The sequence below is a fragment of the Phacochoerus africanus genome, chromosome 15, assembly GCF_016906955.1.
Source record: "Phacochoerus africanus isolate WHEZ1 chromosome 15, ROS_Pafr_v1, whole genome shotgun sequence".
In the NCBI taxonomy this organism is placed as follows: Eukaryota; Metazoa; Chordata; class Mammalia; order Artiodactyla; family Suidae; genus Phacochoerus; species Phacochoerus africanus.
In genome coordinates, this window is record NC_062558.1 from 55,336,298 (window position 1) to 55,350,526 (window position 14,229).

A 14,229-nucleotide genomic window follows, 5' to 3' on the forward strand; every position below is an offset into this window, starting at 1 on the left:
CTCTCTCTCTCATGTTCTTTGCATTTATTTCTGTGGCCAAGTCCGTATGGCCAGCACTGTCACCAAAGACAATGCGCTGGTCAGTTTGCAAGTAGACTTCATTCCCCCAAATTATGTCCACTTCTGTCACTTTCAGGCTGAGCCAAACTGTTCCTTCAAGTTTAAAGGGAAACAGTGGTCTAGATCCAAGTATTCTTCACTTAGAAAATTCCTATTCAAAGTCAACCAAATACTAAAATCTGCAAAACAAATTTTTTTAATCAAATCTGTTACCCTATTTGCCCAGGTCTTTTGTATTTGGATTTTCCTATGTGTGACTCCCTTGAAACACACACCTGCATTGGGATAACAGAGGACATAGGCCGTTGTACATTTTCCAATTGTTTCAATAAAAGGTCTCATTTCGGCTGCACCCAGAGCACAATTTAATCCAATGCTGGAAAAACAGAAAGATATTAGAAATACATTTTTTATTCTAGACATTTATAATATATAAAAAGTTATGATAAAGAATGGAGGATATTTAAAACCAAGCAGATAATAAATCTCCTGATTCAAAGCACATCTATTCAGCTGCAGTCAGTCATCTCACTGAAGTCCCCTGCAGCACCAATATTTCTGCTCATGTCTCCAACATTAGACAACCTTAGATATGACTCCTTAAATAAGTTCACAGTTTAGTTAATGGTATACCATGAAATAGAAATGTCTGTAGGAGTTCCCTTGCACGGTAGTGGGTTAAGGATCTGGTGGTGTCACTGTAGCACTTGGGTCCCTGCTGTGGCATAAGTTCCTGGTCCAGGAACTTCTGCATGCTGCAGGTGCGACCAAATAAATAAATAAATAAAAAGAAATACTGACAAACTACCATTGCTAATAAACATTTAACTGGAAAGAGAAAGGAAAATCTTGGAGGTAAAAGGAATATTAAGAGTATATAGAAGCTGGAGTTCCCATCATGACACAGCGGAAACAAATCCAACTAGGAACCATGAGGTTGTGGGATCAATCCATGGCCTCGCTCAGTGTGTTAAGGGTCTAGTGTTGCCATGAGCTGTGGTGTAGGTCGCAGATTCGGCTCAGATCCTGCATTGCTGTGGCTATGGCACAGGCCAGTGGCTGTAGCTCCAACTGGACCTCTAGCCTGGGAACCTACCTTCATATGCTACAGGTGTGGCCCTAAAAAGAAAAAAAGAAAAAAAAAGAGTATGAGCTACTTTGGGAGTCTAGAAGACTTAGTTCTTGCTCCAACTGACTTGTAAGGTGACCTCAGACTTAGAATTTGTCCCCTTACACATTAAGTAGGCTTTATTTGTAAACGAAGGAGCTCTCTGTTTTGCAAATGAAACTTACTGGGACACAAATAAAACAGATCAAAGCAGAGCCACTAAAAATCCCTCCAAAATCAGTCTCAGTGGGAGCCACTGAGGCCTTTAGGAATTCAAGAATTAATTATGAAGCTACTGGACTATGTCATCTTTTATTTTTTCATATTTACTTTTTTTCTTTTACTATGATTTCTAAGTGCAAGGTGATACTAGAGTAGATTCTAGAACAGAAATAGGACACTAGTGGAAAAACCTGAAACCTGAAGAAAGTCTGAAGTTTAGTTAATAGTAATACACTTTCAGTTTTGACAAAAGTACCATAGTTAATGTAAGTTGTCACATTAGAATAAACTAGATGGAGAGCATATGGGTATTCTCTGTACTATCTTTGCAACATTTCTGTAAATCTGAAATTATTCCAAAACAAAAAGTTTATTTAACAAACACCCAACTCCCACTTGTGATAAAATCTCTCAGTAAACTAGGAACAGAGGGGAGGGAACTTTCTCAACTTGATAAAGAACATCTACCAAAACCTACAGTTAACATCATACTTAATGATGTAAAACTACATGCTTTCCCCATAAGATCAGGAACAAGGTAAGAATGCCCACCCTCATCTCTGACTAAACATCATGCTGGAAGTCCTTAGTGAGGCAACAGAAAATAAAAGGTATATGAGTTGGAACAGAAAAAAAAAACAAACTTTGTTCAAAGATGATAAGACTTGTCTGTAGAAAATTCTAAAGCATCAACCAAAAAAACTCTTGGAATCATAAGCAATTATACCAAGATTTGCAGGGTACAAAGTAATATAAAAAAGTCGATTGTTTACCTACATACTAGCAATGAGCAATTAAAATTTGAAATAAAAAACACAACACTATTTACATTGGCATCAAAAAATGAAATATGTGTGTATAACTAACAAAATATGTACAAGATCTATAAGAGGAAAACTACAAAACTTATGTGAGAACTCAAGGTAGAACTAAATAGAGATTTTATGCTCATGAACAGGAAGACTCAACATTGTTAAGACGTCAGTTCTTCCCAACTTTATATACATTCATGCAATGGTCAATCAAAATTCTAGCAAGATTCTAAAGTTTACACGGAGAAGTAAACAACCCAGAATAGCTAATACAATTCTTGAAGGATAACGACAGAGTTGAAGGAGTGACACTACTAGACTTCAAGATTCATTGAAAAGTTGAGAGAATCTCTGGTATTTGAGCAAAAATAGATCAATGGAACAGAACAGAGTCCAGGAATAGAACCACACAAATACAGTCAGCTGATCTTTGACAAAGGGGCAAAGGCGATTCAATGGAAAAAGGGCTGCCTTTTCAACAAATGGTGCTAGAACAATGGGACATTCACATTAAAAAAATTTAATCTAGACACTGATCTTAACAACTTTTATAAAAATTAACTCAAAATAGATCATAGATCTAAATGTAAATTGCAAAACTATTAAAGATATAAAGATATATATAAAGTAACATCATAGAAAAATCTAGGTGACCATGAGTTTGGCAATGAGTTTTTAGGTACAGCACCAAAAGTAGACTCTATGAAAAAAAAATTGATAAGCTATATGTCACTGAAATTAAAAAGGTCTGCTCAGCGAAAGATATGGTTAAGGGCATGAAAAAACAAACCACAGACAGGGAGGAAATATTTACAAAACACACATCTGGTATCCAAAATATTCTTTTTTTAATTCACTGTGACACAATGGATTGGCAGCAGGACATGGGCTCAATCTCCAGGCTGGCACGGTGAGTTGGTTAAAGGATCCAACTGTTGCTGCAGCTGTGGCGTAGTTCACAACTACGGCTCGGATCTGATCCCTGGCCTGGGAACTCCATATGCCATGGGGCAGTCAAAATGGACAAACAAACAAGAAAACAACCCAACTAAAAAAATAAGCATAAGATCTGAACATCAACAGCTACCTGGAGGTGTTGTTGCCAGAATTAAAAGAGAACTCTCAAAACAAACTTAGAATGAAGGCTGGCACACAGCAAATTCTCAACAAAGATCTATGACTTTTATTTTTGTGGCCAAGGCTATAATAAAAGTAAACAGAGTGCTCTGAGAAGAACATCAGTCTGGGCTGGTAAGAGAAGAAGGTACCCAGGAGTGGACTCCAGAGATGAGTCTGAAAGGCTCACGTGTGGGGTGAGGATAGGGGGCAGGCACGGCCTCCAGCAGAAGTGCAGGAGAAGGTGGAGGCGGAAGTCGCATATACTCTCAGAGCTTCCATCTCACTCACAGTACGTAAGTGAACCCATTTGATGAGAAAAATAGGGAGATGCTCTACTTTAAAATATACTGTAGGAGTTCCCATCGTGGCGCAGTGGTTAATGAATCCGAGTAGGAACCATGAGGTTGCGGGTTTGGTCCCTGGCCTTGCTCAGTGGGTTAATGATCCGGTGTTGCCGTTAGCTGTGGTGTAGGTTGCAGATGCGGTTCGGATCCTGCGTTGCTGTGGCTCTGGTGTAGGCTGGCAGCTGCAGCTCTGGTTAGACCCCTAGCCTGGGAATCTCCATATGCCGCGGTAGCAGCCCAAGAAATGGCAAAAAGACAAAAAAAAAAAAAAATATATATATATATATATATATATGTATATATATACACTATAAAAGTCATGTTAATTTTGGGGGGGGGGGCACACCCATGGCATATGGAAGTTCTGGGGCCAGGGACTGAATCTGCTCCACAATAGAGACCTGAGCCACAGTGGTAACAATGCCAGGTCCTTAACCTGCTGCACCACAGAGGAAATCCGGCTATGGTAAGATAAAGTGTGAGCTTTAGAATTCCCACCTTATTCCAGGCCAGACTGCTTCTGGTTGCTCTGCAAGCAGAGAGTGTAAAAACCTTGCAGAGCACTGCTCCCAAAATCTAAGAGCTGATAACAGATTTAAAGTGTTTTCACTGGGCCCAGCCAAACTTAAACTCAAAGGGGAACACTTACATACAAAAAGGCAACTATCTGGCTGGCCCAGGAGGCAGGAGAACTCCCCCATTCCCTCAAACTGACCCATTTAGGCAGTGGTCTTCTGAAGTCCTAAGGGCAGCTGGACTGTACCTCAAGGAAGGTCAATACCTCATGCAAGTGGAACCGTGGAAACATGCAGAAAGACACCCCCTCTCGGGTCAATGTCTGGAAGCCAGCAAAAGAGACCTCCCCAAAGGAGTGGGGTCAGGAATGCGTACTCACCAGAGGGGGTCTGCATGAGACACACTGATGACAAATGCCTCTCCGGTCTGGCCAGATAGAGTCCGCCCACTTTTATCAACAATTGTCCCTGAAATCTGAATTGACACAGTAAATCCAGTCAACAACACAGACTTAAGACACAGTCACAGAAACAGAACAAAGTGAGTAAGGTGATTTTCTCTGTTCCCATACAAAAAAGAGAACTGTGGCACTCCGACCCCAAGGCAGTCAGAACAGATGAATGCCAAGGGCCCAGGGGAGGACTTGGAAAGCCACAGAAGCAAAGAAAGGGAAAGTCATGGAGGCAAAAGCAGAGCCCAGAAAAGCTCCAGGGTTCAGACCTCTGGGCCTATGGGAGAAGACTCACCCACAGATAACTCAGGTTATCCTGCTCTTGCTGTTAAACATCTGGTGTGTCTAACACCCCTTGTTTGATTTTAGTCTACTCTCACCCGGCCAGGTGGCTGCCCATTGCTTTCATAAGCTGGCGCTCTGCAGCCTCTGTTGGTGGCCTCACCATCAGCACCAAGCCTGTCCCTCCTCGGGCCCTAACAAGAGGGAGCTTTGGCTTCGAGGACCAGTTCAGCCAGGCTTCTATGGAACAGCCTGCCTTCACAACCACCTCTGGACCCACCCACTCTCCACATTCTACAGATAAGGCTGTGACTGGTCTAGAGGTGGTGGTCTGAGGAGATTAAGACAGGTGCTTCCTAAAAGGTACTGTCAATAGAATAGGTCCATGCCAGGAAAACAAAAACCCCACCCTCAAAATGACAATATTAGCAAAGAACAAAGTTCACCATGCAAATATTTTAGAACTTACAAAGACAGGTCGGGGAGCATACTCCTCTTCAAAAAGTTTCTGGACTGCGAACAAAGCTGCCTGTCAGGGGGAAAAAAGGACATTTTCAACTCTGAGAGACTGTGTCAAAGGTCAGTCTAGGTGGCGGATCAGAACACTCCTGCTACCAAGACCTCTTCAGATAAGATACAGTCACGTTCTCGTTCTCCGGGGAAAAGAAACTCATGCTCCCGGCAGCCTTTCCTGAGGCACATGTCACAACAAACCCATGCTGATGGCAAGTTCACCCAACCAGGGGTCCTCTGAGGAGAGCTGAAGAACAACTCTTCTTCCTCTCCGTCAAAATTAAAAATACATAATGAAGGGAGTTCCTGTTGTGGCACAGTGGTTAATGAATCCGACAAGGAACCATGAGGTTGCGGGTTCAATCCCTGGCCTTGCTCAGTGGGTTAAGGATCTGTCATTGCCGTGAGCTGTTGTGTAGGTTGCAGATGCGGCTCGGATCCTGCCTTGCTGTGGCTCTGGCGTAGGCCGGTGGCTACAGCTCCGATTCGACCCCTAGCCTGGGAACCTCCATATGCCGCAGGAGTGGCCCTAGAAAAGACAAAAAAATAAATAAAAATACATAATGAAGAAGCCTCTCCTTTCCACAGCCTCACATACACACAGCAGGGATAGGAACCCACAGTGTGCCTCCCTGCAGAAAAGAGTACAAACTAGAATAGCTAAAATGGCTAGAACGGGCTGTAAAGGCACAATCTCATGTCAATCTGTCCTGTCCATGTTTTGTTAAGTTCCAGGACCCACCCACAGACACCGAGACCCTCCAATGCTCAGGGCCCTTCCATATGGCAATCCGCACACGTGGAGGGAACAAGCATACAAATTAAAACTACAGTGAGGTAGCGCTTTTCACCTTTTGGATTGAAAAAGAGCAAGAAGTTCAAGACAGAGGGTGTGGTGAAGGCAGCACTACTGCGCACTGCTTGCTGACTACAGTATAAATGAGTTCAATCTTGGACACTAAAGATCAAAATAAGCATTGCCCATACCCTTTGACCCAGAAATTTCACTTGTAGAAACTTACCCTCAGATACACTGTGCAAAAACATATACATGAGGATATCTGCTTTATATTCCACACACTTACATACTTTTGTACAAATATAAGGAATATAAGCACAAACGCATACATATACGCACATTTTTATCTGCATGCAACCTCTTCCAGGACCGCTCACTGTCCCTGAGGAAGACGGCTGGATTCCCGGGAATAGGACATGGAAGCATATTTACTTTTCACTCTATATGTTTATGTAAATTTGAATTTTAGAACCATGCACATATAATTATTACCTATGTACATAAAGTAACTATATAAAAATATTCACTTCCATAATTTTTTAAAAAACATTTTGTGAAAGAAAAATAACCTTTTGAAGTTTCCTTCATTCTATTGGACTCAGTTTAAAATCTTCAAGAATAAAAATGGGGAGTTTCCTCTGTGGCTCAGTGGATAATGAACCCAACTAGGACACATAATGATGCAGGTTTGGTCCCTGGCCTCATTCAGTAGGTTAAGGATCTGGCGTTGCTGTGAGCTGTGGTGTAGGTCTCAGATGTGGCTTGGATCCTGTGTTGGTGTGGCCGTGGCTTAGGCTGGCAGCTATAGCTCTGATTCAACCCCTAGCCTGGGAACTTCCACATGCCTTAGGTGCAGTCCTAAAAAACAAACAAACAAACAAAAAGGAATCAAGGCATTTTCTTTAGCTTTAATAATGGCCATTCTAGTCTCCTTACTCCATTAGGGGGTGTACCCCAGCCCCCACTCCAGCAGTCCCTTTTTTCCCCTTTAACTCACCTTGGCATTGGCAGTGTCAAAAATAGTTTCAATGAGTAAGATGTCAACCCCACCATCCAAAAGCCCCTTGGCTTGCTCTTTGTATGCTTCAACGAGCTCATCAAACGCTGCAAAAAAAATAAACCACATCCAAGACATCAGTCATCAACATCCTCTGAATGGCCAAGACATGTCGAATTCAGGTCTGGCACCAGGGGGTCTACCGCTGGTTTAGAACTCATAATTTAAGGGTTACACCACCTTGTGTAAGAAAAAAAAGAAACATAGCAGTGATGGTCATTAAGCCAGCAAACTGCATTCAGTTGCTCCTAAACACCTGGCACCCAAGCTCACTGCCCATGTATGAGCTGAGAACGAGTGGCTGGGTGTAAAAGTGCATTTCTTTTTTTTTTTTTTTGTCTTTTTTTGCTATTTCTTGGGCCGCTCCTGCGGCATATGGAGATTCCCAGGCTAGGGGTCGAATCAGAGCTGTAGCCACCGGCCTACGCCAGAGCCACAGTAACGCAGGATCCGAGCCGCGTCTGCAACCTACACCACAGCTCACGGCAACGCCGGATCATTAACCCACTGAGCAAGGGCAGGGACCGAACCCGCAACCTCATGGTTCCTAGTTGGATTCGTTAACCACTGCGCCACTACGGGAACTCCGAAGGTGCATTTCTTGAAGCTCTGTCTCTTTCCTTCGAGATCTTTAAAATAGGTCTTTCTGGAAGTTCCCATGTGACGCAGTGGGTTAAGGAGCCGGCATGGCCACAGCTGTGGCGCAATTTGAAACCACGGCAGAGATTAGATCCTTGGCCCAGGAATTTCCACAAGCAGCATGTGCAGCCAAAAAAAAAAACACAAAAAACCAGATCTTTCTTTCCAGGGATTGTCTTCATTAGTCACTTCAGGGATGAGTGGCTGGAATACCTAAAGAAATATGTACTTTGAGCTGGAAAGAGCCCCATTTGAGCAGGATTCTCTCTCAGCCTCTGTTAAAGGTCGGCTATCTGCAGACTGTGCTCCCGCCTCTGACACCAACTACTGCCAGAGAAAAACCTGCCTGGTGGGCAGTTTCAGTCTGAAACAAGTGTTCAATCACTCCTAGATTACATTTTTTTTTTAAAGGCTGCACCCACAGCATATGGAAATTCCCAGGCCAGGGACAGAATCTGAGCTGCAGCTGTAACACACACCACACACCACAGCTGCAGTAACGCCAGATCCTTTTAACCCTCTGGGCCAGGCCAGGAATCAAATCCGAGCCCCCACAGCAACCCAAGCCACAGCAGTCGGATTCTTAACCCACTGTGCCACAGCGGAAACTTCTCCCTAGGTAACATTTTTGTTAGACATGTCTTGAGTTGTCTATTTTCATCTGAGAGGTCAGCCCTCTCCCTGTTTTACTTCTCACCCAAGAAAGATGCTCATCTATTCAAAGATGCTTCATCTATGTAAAATGAAGAGATGCTACTTCATCTTACACAGCACAAGAGAAAGGAAACATCAGCTCCTTGCTGTCCTAACTAGACCAAAGGGAGCACCCACCACACATAAGCACAGAATGAGCAACCCTGGTGGGAAAGTGTGGTACCATGTAACCCAGACCTACAAACCACACCTGCCTGAATTTGTCACCCACATAAAATTCATAATATCATTACTATTCAGCTCTGAACATTTAATTCTTTGGGGGTTTTTGTAGTCTGATGCTTAAGAAATTGACCAAAATTTCTAAATTTTTTGTAAAATTTCAATGAAAGTACATGTATAGATGCTAGTTTATAATATTTATAATGCTAGTGTGTTTATACAGTTTAGACTGCCTTCTGGTAAATAAAATAGGGGTCTAGTGGATTATTCTATAATAGACCAAGGCCTGGTATCTACATTTGCTCACTTTCTCAGTTTAAAGTTTTACTTTGATTGGTTTTATTTCCAGAGCTGATAAAAAAGCACAAACACAACAACACACACCTTTGAAAGCAGGCACGAAACATACTGATACTGATACTTCGACTAATAATAGTTCACTTTTTATTTAGGTGTCGACCGTATCTCAGGGACTATTGTAAGCTCGGAAGTCACAATAACCCTGAAGTAGATGCTAGTGTTGGCCTGCATTTTACAGATGCACACACTGCTGAAACAAAGAGGTACTTGCCCAAGGTCAGTGACTGTATCTGATACTCACTGATGTTCCTGTAATCTGGTTTTTCCACAGATGGGGACACAGACAGGGTCTTGTTAGTTGGACCCAGAGCTCCTGCCACAAACCTCTTAATTCCTTTGGGAAAAGAAAAACAACTGTGAAATTCCTAAATAGCTGGACCTTTCTATTGTGAATCAACAGGCTATCAGCTTTTCCCCAGAACACCGGTATACAATCCTTTGTCCAACACTCTGATATCCAAAGGGCACAAAAGCAGTTTTTTTCTTAATCCATTAGACAACAACACTTGACCTCTCCTGAACTATAAGAGGCTATTGATAGTCTTTACTGCACTTAGTGGATGATTCATAGTAATTTTACCATGAATAGTAAATAGATGTTTGATTATGAGGTGAGGGTTGTCCTGGATCCCACTGGGGAAAATGATGAAATTGCTAAGCCAACCCCAAAATTCTGGATTCTCACACAACTGAATTCAAAGCATTTCAGTTAGTGATCCTTTTCTATCACCAAAGCTATGCTTGGACAAATTTTCCCTCTCCTATTAACTTAACATAGGTTCTGCAAAAGTTCCTCACAGCAGACTGGCCTTAAAACACTCTCCACTGTTGTATTGCCGGGCCTTTGCTGGGGGGGGATATTAAATCATGATTAACAATTATAAAGTCTGAAATTAAAGTATGAAACAGATCAAATCATACTTTAATAACTCTTTCAAGCTTTTTTTTTTTTTGTCTTTTTGTCCTTTCAGGGCCACACCCACAGCAATATGGAGGTTCCCAGGCTAGGGGTCTAATCGGAGCTGTTGCTGCCGGCCTACACCACAGCCACAGCAACGCAGGATCCAAGTGGCGTCTGCGACCTACACCATGGCTCACAGCAACGCGAAATCCTTAACCCACTGAGTGGGGCCAGGGATCTAACCCTCAACCTCATGGTTGCTAGTCAGATTCGTTTGCACTGTGCCATGATGGAAACTCCCTCAAGAATTCTTTAATAGGAGTTCCTGTCGTGGCACAGTGGTTAACGAATCTGACTAGGAACCATGAGGTGGGGGTTCAATCTCTGGCCTTGCCGTGAGCTGTGGTGTAGGTTGCAGACACCGCTCAGATCCCGAGTTGCTGTGGCTCTGGGATAGGCCAGCGGCTATGGCTCCAATTGGACCCCTCGCCTGGGAACCTCCATATGCCGCGGGAGCAGCCCAAGAGATGGCAAAAAGACAAAAAAAAAAAAAAAAAAGAATTCTTTAATAATTTTTCCCCTTAGGCTAGAGTCTAGGTGCTTCCGAAAGAGCCTGAAAAGTTGTGTTCATGTACATATCGTAACAGATGCCGGGGTCACACTGCTCATTACCTTTGGTGATTTTTAACCATGGACTAATCTGGGTTAGGCTTTACCATTTAGCTGGAGAAGATTACCAACTAGTTGATAACCCAGCCTTTGAACAAGTTACAAGCCTGAATATTCTTTATCTTCCCCAAAGCTGAATAATACATTGGGTGTAAGAAAAATGTCCTTATCTTTCCCTGCTCTAGCTGATTTAACATCCTCTGACCTGTGACTGTGCTGGGGCAAGAGTCTATGCCTTTCCAGATTTAAACATTATCTCTCAGAAACAGAGTTCCTATAAATTGCTTCAGCCTTCATTAGTATGCTGTGTCTAACTTCCTAACAACTTTGGTTTACAGCTTTCCTGTTGGCAATAATTTCACATTTCCAGATCTTAAGGGCCTCCATATATCTTTTCTATTCCTCTCCCTCCATCACAGCCTCTCCTCCAGCTGGTGCCCAAGTGTTCCTGTGGCAGCCAGCCAGGAGGATAGTTATTTCGGGGAGCCATTTTCCAAATCCCACCAAGACTGAATTGAATGCCACCCTCTTTTGTGTGCTACACAGTGCCTTCAAAGACATCAGTGGTATGAAACGGAAAACCTTCAAAAGACAACTTTTCTCTACCTAAAGAAGCCAAAGTCACAGGGATGAGGGTAGTTTTAAAGGGAGAAGATGAAATTTCTTTTTTTTTTTTTTTTTTTGCTTTCCTTTTAGGGACACACCTGCTGCATACAGAAGTTCCCAGGCTAGAGGGTGACTTGGAGCTGCAGCTGCTGGCCTACACCACAGCCACAGCAACACAGGATCCATGCCTTGCCTGTGACCTACACCACAGCTCACGGCAACTTCATATCCTTAACCCACTGAGCGAGGCCAGGGATCGAATCTATATCCTCATGGATACTAGTCGGGGAATCTATATCCTCATGAATATAGGGAATACTGCCAAGAGCAAATATCTTCATGATAACTAAAATAACCATAACAGCTATGCCTTAATAATCTAAAGATGTACTTCTGAACAGAGAAAAATCATCTTTGCTGTGAATATACGGGGAAATCATGGTCTTAACTACAAAGTTATAACACCCAGCAGACTAAACTGAGTAAACCCTGAGCCCAAGGCCCACGAAGATGGAGTCAATTCAGACAGACGTTGAATGCTTGATGATGAAGCTGCAGAGAAGTAACCTCTCAACCAATACACAACCGTTTGCAGTGTCGCTAAGAGCCATCACAGAAGGAAAAGGGGCAATAGGATAGTATATTACAGCTGAGAATGTCAAAGGAAACATCTTTGTGAAAAAAGAGAACCGTTCCTTACCCGTCTGGAGAGAGATTTCCTCAGCTGCTTTTCTGGCCACTCCCGCAGAGCACTTGTTCATCCGGTAGGCCTAACACACCAAATGCAAGCCTTAGTTTTTCCTCCTTTTCCTCCATAAAAGAAGCAGGAATTCCTGACCTTCTAAAACCCGGCTTTATTCAGCAAGGAAATGCAGAGTGAATTAATCTGAGGTTTGAATGAAATCTTGGCCAGAAAGGCTATCAGCTGCCCCAGCCTTGACAGCAACAGGAAAAGCAAACCTTTGGGACTGGTTACATTCTTCCCCAAACCCACAAGCAAGCTGGCAGGAAGGGCAATCTCTGGACATCTGGCGTGTCAAAACAAGTTGATGTGGTCAATTATGCTGAGAATTATAAGAAAGCACAGTCATGGAAGAGCACAGCCTTCAGGAACAGGAGACGTGGGACCAGGATCAGCTCTGTCAGCTAGCTAGCCCAGCCTCCTCTCCAAGACCTGACTTCCTTCACTGTACAATGTTTGGAACTAGTGGATCTGAACTTTTGTAGATCATTAACCTCTTGAGAATTTGTAAAAGGGCTGTGAATCCCCTCACTAGAAAATGAAAAGCAAGTCTGCACAAACACACAAAGCAGTGCCCACAAGTTTTATTGAAAAAAAAAAAGAAATGCAGTCAAGCCCATTCATTATGTATTGTCTATTGTTGCTTTCGTGCTATGATGACAGCATTGAGGAGTTGCAAGAGAGACTATACGTAGCCAACAAAGCTTAAAATATTTACTGTCTGGCCCTTTACAGAGAAAGCTTGCCAACCTCTGCCCTCAAACAACGCAAAAGTAAATGCAATGCAATTTCATCTTCCCTTGATAGCCCAAAGGTCACTTGATTTTAGAAAGCCCCAACATCATGCGGGAAACCAGTGTCAGAACACTCAGGACTACACGTGCGAACACAGAGGCATGTTCTGGAAAAATCCCACCCAGAAAAGGCGATCTCTGCAACTACCATATATTCTCATCATTAACAGTTTACACAATCTGAATATAGAAGCATTATGTTGATTAAAAAGAAACTAAATCTTTTACATGACACCCAGTAGGATGCCTCCTATCAGGAAAAAAGAACAAAAACAGAACAAATGCTGGCAAAGATGTGGAAAAACTTGAACTCTTGTACAGCATTGGTGGGTATATAAAATGATTCATCCACTGTGGAAAATAGTATGGTGTTTTCATAAAAAATTAAATACAGAATTGACTTACCATTCAGCAACTCCACTTCTGGGTATATTTGCAAAGGAAATGAAAGCAGGGATGCAGAAAAAATTACCTGCACTCACAGTAATATGTTCAAAAGAGCCAAAAGGTAGAATCAACCCATGACCATCAGTGGATGAATGAACAAACAAAATGTGAAATGTGGTGTATCTAGACCATGAAATTTTTTTTTAATCTTTTTTTTAGGGCCGCATCCGCAGCATATGTAAGTTCCCAGGCTAGGGGTTGAATTGGAGCTATAGCTGTCAGCCTATACCACAGCCACAGCAACTTGGGATCTGAGTCACGTCTGCATCCTACACCACAGCTCATGGCAACACCGGCTCCTTAACCCACTGAGTGAGGCCAGGGATGGAACCCGTGTCCCCATGGATCCTAGTCGGGTATGTTACTGCTGAGCCATGACAGGAACTCCCTATACCATGAAATATTTTATTCAACCCCAAAAAAGGAAGGCTATTCTGACTACAACATGAGTGAACCTTAGGGACATTAAACCAAGTGAAACAAGCCAGTCACAGAAGGACAAATACCATATGACCCACTTATACAAGGTACCTAGGGTAGTTAAATTCATAGAGACAGAAAGTAGAATTGTGGTTTCTAAGCGTTAGAGGGAAGAGAAAATTGAGAATTATTGTTTTATGGGTATAGATAGAGTTTAAGTTTTACGAGGTGAAAAGAGTTCTGCAGACAGATGGCAGTGGTGGCTGTACGACAATGTCAACGTACTTAATGCTACTGAACTGCACACTTGAAAATGGTTAAGAGAGTTCCCGTCGTGGAATAACCACAATGGAAATTAATCCAACTAGCATCCATGAGGATGTGGGTTTAATCCCTGGCTTCCCTCAGTAGGTTGGGGATCTGGTGTTGCCATGAGCTGTGGTGTAGGTCACAGACTTGGCTTGGATCCCATGTTGCTGTGGTTGTGGCATA

The 14,229-nt window shown here is 42.7% G+C and overlaps 1 protein-coding gene across 2 annotated transcripts in view; it reads right to left on the reverse strand.

Moving 5' to 3' along the window:
- MTR (5-methyltetrahydrofolate-homocysteine methyltransferase) overlaps positions 1-14,229 on the reverse strand; it is a 105,535-nt gene that overhangs the window by 76,290 nt on the left and 15,016 nt on the right. For both annotated transcript variants that reach the window (XM_047759699.1, XM_047759698.1), the window contains exons 4-9: positions 12,035-12,104; positions 9,400-9,492; positions 7,224-7,330; positions 5,384-5,443; positions 4,561-4,655; positions 336-436 (exon numbers count right to left, since the gene is read on the reverse strand). In XM_047759699.1, the coding sequence (XP_047615655.1) occupies positions 336-436; positions 4,561-4,655; positions 5,384-5,443; positions 7,224-7,330; positions 9,400-9,492; positions 12,035-12,104 (526 nt within the window). The remainder of the gene's footprint in view (positions 1-335; positions 437-4,560; positions 4,656-5,383; positions 5,444-7,223; positions 7,331-9,399; positions 9,493-12,034; positions 12,105-14,229) is intronic.